General features: G+C 50.7%; 1 protein-coding gene across 1 annotated transcript; it reads right to left on the reverse strand.

The window, feature by feature from the left end:
- Nucleotides 1–1815: 1815 nt before the first annotated feature.
- On the reverse strand, nucleotides 1816–17266 carry LOC134434273 (olfactory receptor 14J1-like; the record flags this gene model as incomplete). The annotated part of the gene is made up of 3 exons (XM_063182952.1): nucleotides 1816–1876; nucleotides 2149–2270; nucleotides 16805–17266. Coding segments are annotated over 3 exons (645 nt in total), but the record flags the coding sequence as incomplete, so codon positions are not given.
- Between the last annotated feature and the right edge of the window lie 618 nt (nucleotides 17267–17884).

Here is a 17884-nt window from a genome sequence, read left to right on the forward strand (position 1 = left end):
GCCAAGGGCCAAGGCCTGAGCCCCAGCCCCTGGCCAGGCAGATGCTGTCCCTCCCTCCTTGCTCAGGGCTCTTGCCGGGATGGGCACTGGCATGTGGGGATGTGCAATGGCAAGGGCAGGAGCATGGGGCGGCCCCTGCCAGGCTGCTGAGCAGGGACAAGGAGGCAATGAGGCCCCAGGCCTGCAAGGGTCACTTGTCTCCTGCTCCTGCCTCAGGCCCAGGCCCAGCAGCCATGGCCAAAGTGCTGCCCAAGTTGGCTCTGGCAGGGCTGTCTTGCAGCTGCTGCACATGCCTGTGCCCTGTGCAGCCCAGGCTGTGCTACTGTGGGATCTCAGCACCTCAGGACTGATGTGCAGAGTGACCAAGACCACCCTTGGGGGGCTCGGGAGTCCTGGAGTGTTGCCAGAAGTGTCTGATGGCTGGACTTTGATCCTACATGGGAGACGACACCTGTATGAGGATGGGAGGATTTCACTGGGGTAAATGGTGAAGGGTTAAGTTAATTAGAGTGTGAGACACAGGGTTTAGGATTTCTGTACAGGGGGGTCTAAAGAAGTAAGATGGAGGAATTGGGGTGTGTCCTCTTCTTCTTCTTCTTCTTCTTGGCCTCCATCTTCTGTGGTGATGTTGGTACTTTGGGATTGGTTATTACTAAACGTGCACTGGTTAATAAGGGTAAAAGGTATTGGGGAAAATTGATAAATATTGTATACGTAATTTTGAGTATAAAGATAGGTGACCGCCCCGGGGCTCTCAGTGTGCTCATGGCTGTCTTGCTGTGCAGACCTCTGTCGGGCCGAGAGAAAATCTTTTAGATAAACAATTAATAAACACCAAGACCGAGAAAAAACCTGAAGCCTTTTCTTGTCCTTTGAAGCGCGGGCTGTCCAAGGCCACCCCGGGCCTTTCCAGGTCATTGAGACAGCCGAGAAACCGACAAGTGGCGTTCGCTGCGTGGGCTACTCCCCACCAACCTTTCGTGGGGCTGAAGAGCTGAAGAGCTGAAGAGCCAAGAGGGCAGCTCGGGCCTAGGACGAGTTCCCAGGAGAGCACTGATAACTCCTGTGGAGAGAAGCCTGAAGAAAGAAAAAGAAAAAAAATGGCCAGGAGAGTCTGCAAAAAACAGCAGTCACTGAGAATTCCATCTCTCAGCTTCTGCCGAAGAAAGTTTGTAGCAGAGCAGTCCGGATCGGAACCAGAAAGGCGCCTCTGGATCCATCTCTCGTGACCTGCTGGACGGAGATCAGGAGCCTTCAGACCACTCTGACGACAGATTCGTTGAGAAGGTCAAAAATAAGAACATGGGGGGCACACTCTCCCAGAAACAGCAGGAAATTTTGTCCACCTTACAAGGCGTGGCTCAAGCATACACGGAAGGGATCCCAAAGAAGGAATTAAAACAGTTATTGTTGTGGGTGAGGCTCAATTATCCACTTGCAGAAACATGCCTGTTTTTTGAAGTGGGGTTTTGGCAGGAAATTAACAAACATTTATATCTCTTAGCAATGAAAAAAGATGAGACAGTGTTAAAGCTGCTCTCGCCAGCAAGAATAATGCTAGAAGGCATTTCGGTGCAGTCGAAAAGACTGGCGGGACCCTCAGAAGGAGGGGGGGAGCAAAGCTCTGAGAAAAAATTAGCTCTGGCCTCAAGTAGCCAGGGGGAAAGGGCTCTCGAGGAAAGGGAGCAGGAAATAGTATTAAAGCCTCCGGTCCCAAGACCCAGAAACCCCAGGAAACTTTTAAAGCGTCCTGAAACCCCGGAGAGTACAGGGGAGTCAGGATCGAAAGGGGGGATGCAGGGGGGAGAGAAGGGATCAGGAGGGGCGCTTTTCCGTGGTGGGCACGGCGGCGCGGCGGCAGAGCAGGGCGGCCAGGCTGCGGCGGTGCAGGCGGGGGGCGGGGGTAAAGAGATAATGGGAGACACGAGTTCCGGTGCGGCTTTTGTCAGGGCAACGCCGGGGGTGGCGGCCGCCCCGGCCGGCAGGGTAGCAGAGACGCACGCGGCGGGCAAAACTCGCAAAGACCCAGGGGAGGAGTCACAAACCAGCGTGGGGGCGTTAGGCACGGGCGGCGAATTGGGGGAAACTGCGCAGCCCCAAAGGGCCACCGTAGAGAGACGCAGGAGGGGCGCGGTTGTGACGTCAGACCCGGTGCGGAGGTCGGCTCGGATCGCGGAGCGGGCCCGGGGGCCGGCGGGAGGCGGGCTGCGCACACCAGTGGGAGGAGTGGTCACAGCGTCAGAGGAGGAAAAGACAGAGTCAGGGACAGACTGAGGGGAGGAGACTTCGGAGGTGGAACAAGGGGGAGAGAGTGACGTCAGCTTGGGAGAGACAGGGAGCAGCTCGGAAAGCACGCATGCGCGGAGAGCAGAACATGGGCAGGGGCGGACCAGGTCCCCTGTGACATCTCGAGCGAGGAGGGGCCGTGCTCGGGATTCTATGTCTCGGGGCTCCACACCCTCTCCAGACATGGTGCCTTTAGTCAAAACCCCCGGAGTCCAGACCCCTTCCCTTCAAGGGAGACGTTCTGGTGTTCGAGCTCCATTTTCAGCTGAATTAAAAGCCAGGCAGACTCGGTCTCAAACGAGATCACGAACACGTCAGTCGACCGGAAGAGCAGTCGAGCTCATTCCGTCATCCGAGCTGGGGAGGCTGGTGACAGCGCCACCTAGTGGGAGGAGGACAGAAGTGCACAACATGTCGGATCTGTTCGGTGGAGGCACAGCGCCATCTCGTGGCGAGACTGCAATAATGCAGCAATTTTTCCCAACATTATACAAAAGGAAGAGTACTTCAAAGACAATGATAACACAACGAAGGGATTATCCATTGACGTCGGGATTTCATGAAGACGATGAAAGTTCAGATGAAGCACAGCTAGAAGGAGAAGATGTCATAAGGATCACAGCATCGGAAGGTGTTCCGGCATGGATGCTGTCAGCAGCAGAAACAGCAAAAAGCTTCTTGAATTCATTTGATACAGCAAAAAAGAAATATCAACAGTATCCTTGAGTTTCCTTTTTGGATTTAGGAGCTAGGTCAAAAACCTCAAGGCGAAAAATGAGGTACGATGAATCACCAATGACATCCACAACACCATTATTCATGCAAATCCCAATGGAATCTCAAGAAGAGGAATTTCAAGAGCTGGTGAAGACGATGGATTGGAAGCCAATCAGAAAAGCGTTGGGAAAAGAAAAGCATTTATTTCCGGGATCAGGAGATCTGACAATGCTGGTGACATATGATGCCCAGGGACAGTATCCAAGGTGGGAAAGGATGGGTCATGAGACACTCAAAGACTTAGGGAAGGCGGCTCAAACTTTTGGGCTGAACTCACAATACTTCAAACAGCTACTAAGAGGGACATTCACCACGTATGACCTCACGCCATATGATATTCGAAGTATTGTGGCAATGATTCTCACTGACACACAGAGTCTCGTCTGGGAAAAAAGGTGGAGAAAATATCTTTCTGAATTGCGGAATAGATATCAAGGTGGGCCAAACGCGAACCTCAAGGAAGGGCAGTTAGCAGGGGATCCTCCAGACGACAACCCAGGGGAACAAGCAGTGCGGCTTCCATGAAGAGTGTTAAGCGACATCAAAGAAGCAGCACGAATGGCAATCATGCAAATTACACCAACAGGAGCTCCGGATGTTCCATTCTCTTGCATCAGGCAAGGTCCCGCAGAACCATTCATGTCGTTCATCGATCGACTCACGCAAGCCGTGGATCGACAGGTGACGATTGAACAAGTGAAGAGGCCTCTCTTGGAGAGCTTAGCTTTCAGCAGTGCCAACCCGGATTGTCAACGGGTCCTGGTGTCCATGCCAGGACGGCCATCCTTGGTGAGATGGTGGAGGCGTGCAGCAAGGTGGGGACACCTCAGTATGTCGCAGCGATTGTGAAGAACAAATTAAGAGAGGAATGGGAAGAATAGTTAAAGGGATATTCAGAAAGGCAATCAGAGGACAAGACATTAGAGAAGATGCTCGAAAAAATACTTCATCAACAGGACGAGAACATCAACAAAGTTCTTGCAACGATGCAGAAAAAGAACAATCCCCCAGGAGGACAGTGCTACAAATGTGGGGAGTCTGGGCACATGAGAAAGAATTGTCCACGAACACATACGCCAGCGCCAGCACAGAAAGCGGAAAGGCCAATTTGTGAGCGGTGCGGGAGAGGAAGACACTCTGTGAAAGAATGTTACTCCCAGACAGACGTGGACGGAAATCTGTTACCGCGTCCGGGAAACGAGAAGCGGAGCGCGGCCGTAACTCGCCAGTGCACTCAGACACAAGTACTGGCAGTGTCACAAGAGCAGACAGGGCAATCATCAGTGAGAGACAAGCAGATGCCCTCAGCAAAACCCTCAGTCGATTCCACAGTGACCCAGACCTCCTCCCACCAGGGGCACAGTGTGCATTGGCAGCTTCAAAACTAGTATGCTTTCTAGATGAAAGTCATGTGGAGATACCAACGGGTATCCGCAGGGATTCATACAAGAAACAAGATTTCTTGATAGTTGGACAAGATAAATGCAGTATTCTTGGACTCGTTGTTTATCCAATGGTTGTCTCAGCGGACAAAAATACTGAATTAACAGTTTTGGCAAGATCACTTCGTCCACCATTGACTGTACCAGAAAATACTGTGGTTGCGAGAGCTTTCGCATTGCCGCCACACGCAGTTGGAGAGGTCATGTCAATCTTCGATGAAGAAGGTTTCCCTATGAAAGAACATGTTGAAATACATACAACATGGGTGAAGCACATAGGTTGAGACCGACCCACGCTCACATGCCAATTGACATGTGGGGACAGGACAATAGCGATCAGACGTATGCTCGACACAGGGGCGGATGTAACGGTAATATCGTACTTCTTTTGGCCACGCAGTTGGAGCTTGGTCGCGCCATTGGGTTCTCTGTCAGGCATAGGGGGAGCATCTCTGTGTCTGCAAAGTGAGAATTCTGTCGTTGTCACGGGACCAGGAGACAAGACGGCGATCATTCGTCCTTTTGTAGTCCAAAAGCCGATCACAGTCTGGGGTCGGGACCTTTTGGCACAATGGGGCGCGAAGATCGAAGTGGATTTTTAATAGGGGTCACTGCGGCACTCACCACATTGAAGTTGACATGGAAAACAGATGATCCAGTTTGCGTGGATCAGTGGCCCCTTGAACGGAGAAAATTGAGTGCTTTGAAAGACCTGGTCCAAGAACAATTGCAGAAGGGACACATCAAGCCAACAGACAGCCCTTGGAATTCTCCAGTGTTTGTCATCAGGAAAATGCTATTGGGCAAATGGAGATTGTTACATGGTCTCAGGAAGATCAACGAAGTCATAGAAGACATGGGACCACTTCAGTTGGGACTTCCATCTGTCTCAATGATTCCCAGAGATTGGCAGCTTGTGGTCATTGACCTCAAGGATTGTTTTTTCAGTATTCCACTCCATCCAGATGATGCTCCGAGATTTGCCTTTTCAGTTCCGAGTATCAACAAGGAAATGCCTCTGCAGCGGTACGATTGGGTCGTTCTTCCACAAGGCCTCAAAAATTCTCTGACGATCTGTCAATGGTACGTGGCACGAGCTTTGACACCAGCGCGAAAGAAATTTCCGAAGGTGAAGATCATTCATTACATGGATGATTTGCTCATTGCAGCATCAACACAACAGGAGCTGTGAAAAGCTCGTGACTGTGTGATTGCAGAGGTGAAAAGGCAGGTCTGGAAATCAGCATTTCAAAGATTCAGGAGGTTGCACCTTGGAAATACCTAGGGTGGAAAATTTCAGAGAGAACAATGAAACCACAAAAAATGGAGATCAGCACTAAGATCAGCAATTTGCATGATTTGCAACAGCTTTTGGGAGAAATCAACTGGATGAGGCCAGTTTTGGGAATCACAAACAGCGACATCCCAGTGTTGCTCGATCTCTTGAGGGGAGACACAGACATTCGATCTCCCAGGACACTCACGCCAGAAGCGAAAAAAGAGTTGGAGAAAGTCACGGACGCGATACAGAAAGGGCAGGCACATCGATTTGTTCCAACGTTGCCTTTTCAGTTGGCAGTGCTGGGGAAGAAAACGCACTTCCATGGTTTGATCTTCCAATGGGATGAATCACAAAAGGACTCTTTGATAATAATAGAGTGGATTTTCCTACCACACAGGCCCGCAAAAACAATTCTCACAGATTTGGAGATGGCAGCACAAATCATCATAATGGCGAGAACAAGGTTGCTGACAATGGCAGGAAGAGAATTCTCAGTCATCAGATTACCTCTGAAGCGAGACTATTTCGATTGGGCAATGCAACAATCGAAAGACCTGTTAATCGCGTTGTTAGCGTTCCCAGGAACTTGCACAGTCCGCTTTCCACAACATAGAATACTGCAATCGCAAATATGCTACAGAGCAAAACCAAGAATAAGTGAAGAACCTTTGAACGGGATCACAGTGTTCACGGATGGCTCAGGGAAGACACACAAGTCAGTGATCACGTGGAGAGACTCAATGACAGGGGATTGGGAATCAGATGTGAGGATGGTTCAGGGCTCTCCAAAAATTGTGGAGTTGGCAGCCGTTGTCCGAGCATTTCAGTTGTTCAATCAACCTCTCAATCTGGTGACAGATTCCGCATGTGTTGCGGGTGTGGTCAAGAGATTGGAAGGTTCACTCTTGAAAGAAGTCAGTAATGAGGTTTTATACTCATATCTGACGAGCTTGAAAACACTGCTAGAGAGCAGGGAAAGAGAATATTTTATCACACACATTAGAGCGCACACAACACTTCCAGGGTTTTTAGCGGAAGGTAATGCTCGAGCGGACAGGTTGACAATGCCCATTTCGCAAACACTGCCGGACATTTTTGAACAGGCAATATTAAGTCATGCGTTCTTTCATCAGAATGCGCAAGAGCGCTGATGGAGTCCTTTCGTCTCACAAAGAGTCAGGCGAGGGAGATCATTAGTGCTTGTCCAGACTGTCAGCTTGTGCAGCCGCCTTCTTCTACCGGAGCAATCAATCCGCAGGGGCTGCAAAGTCTGCAATTGTGGCAAGCTGATGTCACGAAGTATCCATCTTTTGGGAGGCTCAAAAATGTTCATGTTTCTGTAGATACATTCTCAGGTGCAGTCTTTGCTTCAGCACATGCAGGGGAAACAGCAGACCATGCTTTTCGACATTTTCTGCAAGCATTCGCATCATTAGGTGTGCCTCAGGAGATAAAAACAGATAATGGTCCAACGTATACAGGCAGGGTGCTTGACAGATTCCTGAAAAGATGGGGTGTCAGACACATGTTTGGTATTCCACATTCGCCCACAGGTCAGGCAATCATTGAGAGAACACATCACACCCTGAAATCCCTTCTGGACAGACAAAGAAGGGGTGAACCAGAGGCAACACCTCACATGAAATTAAATAAGGCACTGTATGTGTTGAACTTCCTAAATAGCTCATCCTCAGAACCCAATCCACCAATCGTGAGACATTTTCTAAACAGCACACAGGCAAAGCTAAGGGAAAATTGTTTAGTTTTGATCAGAAACCCAGAGACAGGACAAATAGAGGGTCCGTTCAAACTAATTACTTGGGGCAAGGGTTTCGCTTGTGTTTCCACAGATCGAGGTCTGAAGTGGGTGTCAGCGCGACACGTGAAGCCATTTTGAACGCGAGAACACGAGAACACTGATCCGAGAAACAAAGAGATGAGTACTCAGACAGAAGTCGAGACTCAGACTGGAAAGAGCGATTCAGAAGAGAAATAAAAGGAAACTAAGGACTTTGGGGAATTTTCTTTAGGGTCTTGAATGAAAAGCAAAACAATGATTTCACGCAAAAGCGAAGTAACGAGTTTCATGATGCTTGTGTGCATCATTCTTTCATTCATTGCAATAAGCAATGGTAGAATTCTTTGACATCTCTCCCATTTGAAGAGGAATTTTAAAGTTAGGGTTCTATGTTTTAATAGTTCTCCTAGTCCTCATACTTGTCGTCCCATGCATATTTGCATGTTTAAAATGTGCCATGAATCATAGCAAAAGAGGTCTTCTTGGTGCAAACAGAAGGGGGAGATGTGGGATCTCAGCACCTCAGGACTGATGTGCAGAGTGACCAAGACCACCCTTGGGGGGCTCGGGAGTCCTGGAGTGTTGCCAGAAGTGTCTGGTGGCTGGACTTAGATCCTACACGGGAGACGACACCTGTATGAGGATGGGAGGATTTCACTGGGATAAATGGTGAAGGGATAGGTTAATTAGAGTGTGAGACACAGGGTTTAGGATTCCTGTACAGGGCTGTCTAAAGAAGTAAGATGGAGGAATTGGGGCGTGTCCTCTTCTTCTTCTTCTTCTTCTTGGCCTCCATCTTCTGTGGTGATGTTGGTACTTTGGGATTGGTTTTTACTAAACGTGCACTGGTTAATAAGGGTAAAAGGTATTGGGGAAAATTGATAAATATTGTATACGTAATTTTGAGTATAAAGATAGGTGACCGCCCCGGGGGCTCTCAGTGTGCTCATGGCTGTCTTGCTGTGTAGACCTCTGTCGGGCCGAGAGAAAATCTTTTAGATAAACAATTAATAAACACCGAGACCGAGAAAAAACCTGAAGCCTTTTCTCGTCCTTTGAAGCGCGGGCTGTCCAAGGCCACCCCGGGCCTTTCCAGGTCATTGAAACAGCCAAGAAACCGACATGCTACGGTGTCCCTGCCCTGCGCCTCTGTCCCTGCAGGCTGTCGGCATCCCCCAGCTGCCCCACCTGGCCGGCCCCTTCCTTTGCTGACAGCTCTGCCTCCTGCCTGCCTCTGCCTGCCCACACAAAGCCTGGGGCTGATACCAAAAGGCTTCATTCCATGTTTACCCTGCCTGTGAACTTTCAGCACAGGAACAAGGCTTGCAGGGGCTGCTTTCCCAGCAAGGATGGTTGGAAGAGAAGAAGAAGACATCTAGCTCAAGGGTGCAGGGATGGAGAAAACAAGGAGTGAATCTGGGAACTTGGGGTGGGTTTTATGGAAATGAGTAAATTGTAATTCACATTTAGTGACTGTATATGAGCAACACACTGGTAGAATTCCATATCCATGTATGGTTAGGAGTCATCCCATGCTGGACCTCAGGCCTGAAGAAATGATGCTCTCATAAACACCAAATGAGTGTTAAGGAGCCTTTTTCTGATATTTTGGACATTTGGTGACAGCAGAGGCTGACAGATCCAAGGGCCTAGCTGTGACACTGTGGAACGCCATGGAACAAAGGGTCCATTGGGATGCAGTGGAGCCCCATGGAACCAAATGTCCATTGTATAAGAGCAAGGTCTTGTGGAACCAAGGAGACCATTGCTGACAGTGTGGAAGCTCCTGGAGCCATGGGGTCATTGTGACAGTGTGGGGCTGCATGTAACCAATGGTCCATTGTGACACTGCAGAACCTTCTGGAATCAAGGGGATCATGTTATGCTATGGAACCCCATGGAACAAAGCGTCCATGGTTATGCAGTGGAACCCCATGGAACCAAAAGTCCATTGGGACACAGCAAGGCCTCCTGGAACCAAGGGTCCATTGTGGCTCTGTGTGGCTTCCCAGAACAAAGGAGACCATTTGGACACTGTGGGACCTCATGGAACCACCTGGCACTGTGACACAGCGGGGCCACATGGAGCCAAGGGGCCACTGAGACACTGAGGAACCTCATGGAACCAAAGGTCCATTGTTACACTGCGGGGCCCTGTGGAACCAACAGGACTGTGGTGACACCGCGGTGCTCCATGGAACCAAGGGGCCATTCTGATTCTGCTTTGCCTTATGGAGCCAAGGAGCCACCATGACACTGCAGGGCCTCATGGAATCAAGGGGACCACAGTGACACTGTGGGGCTCCATGGGACAAAGGGGCCATTCTGACACCATGGAACCAAGGCAACCATTGCTCTGCTATGGGACATCATGGAACCAAGGGGGCCATTGAGCCACAGCGAAGTCTCATGGAACCATGGAGATCATTATGACACATGGGACCTCATGGAACCAAAGGGCATTGTGACACAGCAAGCCCTCATGGAACCAAGGGCACAATAGTGACCCTGTGGGGCTCTGAGTGACCAATGGGGCATTCTTACAGTGCACAACCAAGCTGACCACTGTGACACTGTGGTGCATAAAGGAAACAAAAGTCCATTTTGACACAGTATGGCTGCATGAAACCATGGAGGCCATTTTTACACTTTGAAGCCTTGTGAAACCAAAGAGCCATTGTGGCAGTTTTTGTCACTATAGAACCAAGGACACTATGAGCCCCTGTTGGGCCAAAGGGCAAATGTGGCACTGTGTGGCACCACGGAACCAAGGGACCATTGCGACACTACAGGGCCCCATGGAACTAAGGATTCTTGGAACAGTGTGGGACTCATGGAACCAAAGGTCCATTGTGACATTGCGGGGCCTCATGGATCTCAGAGGGGACAATTGTGACGCTGTGGGACCCAGTGGAAGCAAGGGGCCAGTGTGACATTGCGGGGCCTCATGGATCTCAGAGGGGACAATTGTGACGCTATGGGACCCAGTGGAAGCAAGGGGCCAGTGTGACACAGCTGGGCCTCATGCAGCCAAGGGGCCACTGGGATCCTGAGGAGCCCAAAAGAACCAAGGGGCCGTTTTGACATTCTGCAGCTGTGGAGACCCTGAGAGGCATTCCCTGGGTTAGGGAGACAGAAGAAGCTTCCCTCAAAAGCTGTTCAAACCCATTGGCTCCTTCCTCTTGTGCTCTGTCCCTCAGCCCCTCCCTCCCCATTCCCCCATTGGCCCCATCTTTGTACTGCCCCCATGGCACTGATCAACCCCTTCCTCTCGAGATACAGAAACCTGGACTCCCCCCGGGAGTCCTGCCTTGTGACCCAGAACATCTCACTGCACGGCTGAATTAAACATCTGTGGGTACCATGCAAAGGCCCTTTTTGCTTCACTACCCTGGGCTTTATTAGCAGCTATTCCGGCTGCAGCAATGGCCCATTATGGCACTGTGGATCCAAGGACACCATGGTGACACTGTGGGACCTCAAGGATCCAGGGGGCCATTGTGACACTGAAGAACTTCATGGAACCCAGGGTCCATTGTGACACAGCAGGGCCTCAGTGGAACAAAGGAACCAATTCTGTCAGTACAGAAACTCATGGAACCAAGGGGCTGTGTTGATACAACAGGGCCACATGGAACCCAGGAGACCACTGACATTTAGGGACCTCATGGAACCAGAGTCCATTGTGACACTGCAGAAACAAGGAGGCCATTGTTGATGCTATGGAAGCTCACAGAACCAAGCAGCCATTGTGACACTCCAGGGTCTCGTTGAACCAGGCAGACCATTGTGACACCATGGAACCTCATGGCACTGAGGGTTTATTGTGGCACAGGAGGGCCCATGGAGCCAATTGTCCATTGTGACAATGTGGATCTGAGGAGACCATGGAGACACCATGGAAGCTCCTGGAAAGGTGGGTCCATTGTGACAAAGCAAGTCCTTGTGGAACCAAGGAGACCATTGTGACATCATGGAACCTCATGGGACCAAGGGTCCATTGTTACAGTCCAGAACCAAGGAGACCATGGTGACAGTACAGAACCTGACGGGAACAAGATTCCATTGTTATGCCGTGGGGCTTCGTGGAACCAAGGAACCACTGTGACACAGCAGGGCCACATGGAACCAATGATCCATGGAGATACTGCAGATCCAAGGAGATCATGGTGATGCTGTGGAACCTCGTGGAACCAAGGGGCCATTGTGACACTGTGGGACTCCATGGAACCAAATATTCATGGTGACACAGCAGGGCTGCTTGTGACCAATTGTCCATTGTAACCCTGCAGATCCAGGAGACCAGGGTGACACTCTGGCAGTTGATGGAACCAAGGGGCTGTTGTGACACACCAAGGCCTCATGGAACCAAAGAGAGCATTTTGAGAAAACGGAACCCAATGGAACCAAGGATCCATTGTTCTACAGCAGGGCCTCATGGAACCAAGGGGCCATTGTGAAACTGTGGGGCATAAGGGAGTCAAGGAAACCACTGATACTGAAACCCACTGGATAGAAACTTCTGAACAGAGTTTGGAGTACTTGAAAGCAGGCATTCTTCATTACAGCATGGTGGTCACTTGGGCCATCCTCCCTCCATTGGAGTGCATTAAGCATTGAATGAACAGAGTTTTTATCACACACACTGATTATGTATCCATTAGCTATCCCCACTTCCTCTGAGTTTATTTGACACAGTTGCACACCTTATCACAAATCCTTTTATGGTTCTTTTGTTTTGTCTTCAACATCCAGTGCCCTTTTTAGGTGGCTGTTCCTTGAACCCTCTTTTTGAGTAAGGGCAATATTATTGTTCTGCATAACTTCTGCTTTGTCAGCCTTGCAGAGCTGAGCTGGCATCCTGCCTGATTTTTGTGTGAATTCTGTTTGCCAGAGGTACATCCTCAATCAGTTTCTCCAAGGCTGAGCTGTTCTGTTCTCCTGTCCTTGTGTCAGTGCTCGCCCCACATGAGGCGTCTGCGACCCCCCAACCTATGGGCCTGGGGTTGGCAAGTGTTCCTGGGGGACAGGGATGGGACAGCTGGGCTGGACTGACCCAAGGGATGTTCCACTCCATATCACACCATGATCAGCAATCAACTGAGAGAAGTGGGGAGCCAAGGGGGGTAGGGGATATTTTTTTTTCAGACATTTTTCTTTCAAAACAGTACCTAGACATGCAGAATCCTCTCCTGCCACAAGGTGGTTAAATATTTTCCGCTGATAGGAGATTTCCTGTGAATTTGCTTTTCTTCTCTTTGTTGCCTTTTTCTTTTTGTGGTTGGTTTGTTTCTGGGGTTTTTGTGTTGTTGTGGGTAGATCTTGCTTTGGGTTTTTTGATTAGGTTTGGGGTTTTTAGGTTTTGGTTGGGTTTGGGTTTTTCCCTACTGAAGTGACTTTACTCTGATGCATTAGTTTTTTCTGCCCTTTATTGTGGCTTGCTTGGCGCCTGATGGCGAGATAAATTTACCCAACTGTCGTGGTTTGACCGGAAATGGGACATCTGGGATATGTTGTTTTTGCTGTGGTCACCAATGGGTGTTCGGATTTTAAGATGAGCACCTAGTTTGACCAGTGGGGCATTGGATCCGCCTCTTGAGACCACAAACCCAAGGAGTTAAAAGCAGGGCTCTTTTCCTTCAGAGCTTTCTTTTGATTTCCAGTGGGAAGGAGTTGGGTCTCTCCCCTGGCCCAGTTACTGGCTGGGCTGGGGGAGGGGAAAGCCACGTGGCCTGGCCCATCTGCGGTAGGCCGGACCCGGTGGAAGGGTGGAGGGGGTACCGAGCAACCTGTTTACCGCCCCCCCCCCCGCCCTTTTGGAATTGGAGAGAGAATGCAGCCTGTGCTTGAAACTTGATATCATGTGCCGGCAGCACGGCTGGGATGAGAAGGGGGGGGGCAGCGAGCAGCCCAGCCGCTTGGGAGAGCTTTTAACCCTTGTGGATAATGAGAACTTCATGGAACATTAGCTTTCCTAGGAAAGGGATAAGAGTGGAGGATGAAGGAAGAAATAGGCCAGTAAGAGGGTCGGGCAAAGAGAAAGAGAAATGTTGAAGTAATGGAGGAAGATGGAGTGGCAATTTTGCTGGACTCTTTTGTTGTAGATCCATGGACTGTTTCCTGGTGATACAGAGGCTGCATTGCAGCGGGAAGTGGAGGCTCGGAGCCAAGAGGGTTCGGTGTTGAGACCCCTCGGCCCCAGGGGGTGTAGAAGAAATGGGGGGGACAAAGGTCCCAGAGATGAGACTGTGCTCTGCTTGGAACGAGACGAGGCATCCTTAAAAAGGTCCACCCTGAAAGCAGGTCTCTGCCCCATCCCATGCCTGGTGGTGAGAGCACCTTGGCATGGAAAGAAGATGTCACGAGATAGCAGGACTCCGGGCAGTGCTAATTGTGACAAGAAGTCCGTGGCACAAGGAAGGACTCCGTCTACTCTTCATGAGCTGAAGATTTGATTTTCTAAAGGGTGGTGCCTGACCGAGTGTGGATAATTTTGGGAAATGTAAATGTACTGGGGATCTGGTAGGAGGAGGAGGGGGATGTGTTTCTGTGTAGTTTTCATTTTCCTTGTGTTGTTTTTTTTTTCCCCTTTGTGGTTTAGTTTTTTGTAGTTTAGTTAATAAAGTTTTCTTTTTTTTTCTTTTTCATTAAGCAGGAGCCTGCTTTGCTTATTTCCGGGTACCACCTCACAGCAGATGCCAGGGAGAGGGAATTTTCATGGGGGCACTGGCATTGTGCCAGTGTCAAACCTTGACACCAACTCAGTCATATTGCCCAATTACCTTTTGCAGTCACCATTAACTGGATGAGTTGAGTGTCAGTCACACATCAGTTCAGTCCCTGCAATTTGGCAGCATCCACAAAGGAATTGAAAGTATATTTCATGGCATTGTAGAGACAATAGAAATATTCCACAGTGGTGGCCAAGGGCTGGTATTGGAAAAAAAGGCTCACAATATTACCAGTTAGATTGTGCCTGGGCCAGTCTGACCCTCGCTGCTGGGCCAAAGGCAGCAGCTGCGGTGAATCACCCCAGAGACACCTTGGCTTGCTGGTGGTTGCAGCTGGGCACTGAACAAGTCCAGGCTTGTAAGGGACCTCGTTACCTCAGGAGGAATAGCTTCAGGCGATGGTGAAGAGAAAAAGGAGATGGATTCTGCTGGAGGGTTTAATGTCCAGAGGTTTATTCCATGGTTACAGAGGTCTGAACGTGAGCAACTGCTCCAACAGAATCCCAACCGCATGGTCTGATGACCTTTTTAAGCTCAGGGACAGGGGGAGGGGAGGTACAGGTGAGCCACCAACCAGGTGAGAGGGGCAGGGTCTCAGGGGAAGATGACACCCAGACAGGCCAATGACCCCTGGGCCTGAGTGGCATCCTTTGAACTTGACCAACCACACGACGCCTTGCTGGAATGCTAAGTCTGAGTGACAGGACTCACTCAGCATGGGGGCAAGGGGGAAGGGAGAGAGGTATTGGCACACCTGGGAAAGTGACCTGGAAGGCCAAAATGGGACATTACAGCACACCACAACAGGCTGGTCACAACATCCCCTTCTGTTCCCTCCCACGTGGGTTCTGCAGTCCCTGCCCTGTCCTGCCAGTGCCTGGAATGGCTGCAGGAGGATTTGCCACATCCCCTTCCCTGCTGAGCCTGACCAGGCTGTGACTCTCCCAGTCCCCCTCCCTGCCCTGTGTGCAGACTGGTTCCATGTCTGCCCTTCCCAAGTGCCCAGGACCCTCTGGGATGGCTCTGGCCTTTTCAAGTGGTTTGAGACAGGTCTCACAATGACACTGCCCAGCCTTCTAAACATCCCTGACACGAAAGGCCTTTTCCACCTCCCTCAGTTCCAGGTCAGTGCCCAGAAAACAGCACAGCCCTGTCCAGGTCCCTGGGCTGGTTCCGAAGGGAGGCAGCTCTGATTTCTCCCCACAGACTCTCACTCTATCCAATGTCTCTCTGTGCAGTCCATGGATGCCCTGAGCATTTTTTCCTGGAGCCTCACTGCCTGGGATATTTCTCTCCATGCAGTCCTAACCACAACTCAACAAATTCAGGTGTTTTCCCAGAGGACATTACTCTCAGAGTGAAGCGGCCTCAAGGCCCTGTTTGTGCCACTGGAATTGTGCCAGCCCCAGATGCTGCTGATGGTGTTTGTGCTCACTGGGGTTCATCTCCCCTCACACACACAATGTACTGCTGAGATCTCCTCATCACAGAGCAAACATGGCCTGCTGGCCTGGTCACTTGGTGTCCCTCCGTGCAGGGCCAAACAACCTCCTACAGGTGAGGGCAGAGGCCAGTGCTGGCAATGGTGGTTGCAGGGGCTGGTGTGGGACAATTGCACTGGGGCATCTTCCCAGACTCTCCCAGAACAGAGACACAGCCCAGGTCCTGCTCTGCTGCTGTCCCAGGTCCATGCCAGGAGCTCTGGCTGTGCCAGGACACTGCTGTGAGCCCCCCCTGCACACTCCCCCCTGCCCCAGGCCCTGGGCTTTGCTGTGCCAGGGAATTCCTGGAGCACATTGCTGACAGCAGCTCTGGAGGGGAGCAAAGCCTCCCTGCCCTGCCCTCAGGAGATGCCCTTTGCTGCTGGAGCTGCTGTACTGGAGCCCAGCTGTGTCCCAGCAGTGCCCATGGCCTGGCCCTGCCTGTGGCCACAGCAGGGACACGCAGCAAGACAGTGACCAAGCTGCCAGAGCACTCCGGCCTTACAGCCACAGCAGGGCTGGCAAGGACAGGGTGGAGTTGGGCAGAGCAGATGGGGGAAGAGGCAGGGCCATTGTCCCTGGCTGTGCTGCTGCGCTGGGAGTCTCTTCCCTCCACATCTGCTCACAGGCACTGCCCTTGCAGGGACAGAGAAGGGCTGACGAAATGCCTTGGACAGACAAGTGAGAGCATGCACTTGTTTTTATTTAAATGCCAAGGGTACAAGCCTCTTGCAAGTCTTTGTGTTTCAAAAGAAAGGTAGATATTCATGTAGAAATGCTAAGAGTAATGCTACAATATTTTCTAGGAAGCACTACAGCAATAAGAAAAGTTACCATAGTAAAAAATAGACAAACAGGGGAAAAAAGGCTGAGATTGTAAAAAGTTATATTCTGAAGACTCTGTAGCAGAAAAGAGAATTTATTGCTTCTGAAGTTGCAGTCACCAGTTTTCCCAAGGCATCCTTGAGCTCCTGGTTCCTCAGACTGTAGATGAGGGGGTTCAGGGCTGGAGGCACCACTGAGTACAGAACTGACAGAGCCAGATCTAGGGATGGGGAGGAGATGGAGGGCGGCTTCAGGTAGGAAAATGTGGCAGTGCTGATAAACAGGGAGACCACAGCCAGGTGAGGGAGGCAGGTGGAAAAGGCTTTGTGCCGTCCCTGCTCAGAGGGGATCCTCAGCACAGCCCTGAAGATCTGCACATAGGAGAAAACAATGAACACAAAACAAGCAAAAAATAGAATGGCACTTAGCACAGTGAGCCCAAGTTCCCTAAGTTTGGAGTGTGAGCAGGAGAGCTTGAGGAGCTGGGGGATTTCACAGAAGAACTGGCCCAGGGCATTGCCGTGGCACAGGGGCAGGGAAAATGTATTTGCCGTGAGTAGCAGGGCATTGAGAAAGGCACTGGCCCAGGCAGCTGCTGCCATGTGGGCACAAGCTCTGCTGCCCAGGAGGGTCCCATAGTGCAGGGGTTTACAGATGGACACATAGCGGTCATAGCACATGACTGTGAGAAGGGAAAATTCTGTTGTGATAAAGAAAGAAGAAAACCTACGCAGCACATCCTTTGTAGGAGATGTCCCTGGTGTCCCAGAGAGAATTGTGCATGGCTTTGGGGACAGTGGTGCAGATGAAGCCCAGGTCGCTGAGGGCCAGGTTGAGCAGGAAGAAGAACATGGGTGTGTGCAGGCGGTGGCCGCAGGCTACGGCGCTGATGATGAGGCCATTGCCCAGGAGGGCAGCCAGGGAGATGCCCAGCAAGAGGCAGAAGTGCAGGAGCTGCAGCTGCCGTGTGTCTGCCAATGCCAGCAGGAGGAATTGCCTGGTGGAGCTGCTGTTGGACATTTGTTCATTCTGGGCATTGTAGACTGTTGAAAGAAGACACAACAAGCTGGGACCAATTTCTTTGAGTCAACGCTATGGCATTGTTTTAGATATTCCATCAAAACTACTTCTCATTCTGTGAGGCCACTTCACAAAACATTTTTATATTTTAGCTTGGCTTTGTGCTAATGAGTTATTGACTCATCTTCAGCATTGCTCTCAGGCTGAACACTGTGAAGTCGAGGGGGAAAACAGGGCTCCCA

This window comes from Melospiza melodia, unplaced genomic scaffold, assembly GCF_035770615.1.
Source record: "Melospiza melodia melodia isolate bMelMel2 unplaced genomic scaffold, bMelMel2.pri scaffold_34, whole genome shotgun sequence".
NCBI classification, from domain to species: Eukaryota; Metazoa; Chordata; class Aves; order Passeriformes; family Passerellidae; genus Melospiza; species Melospiza melodia.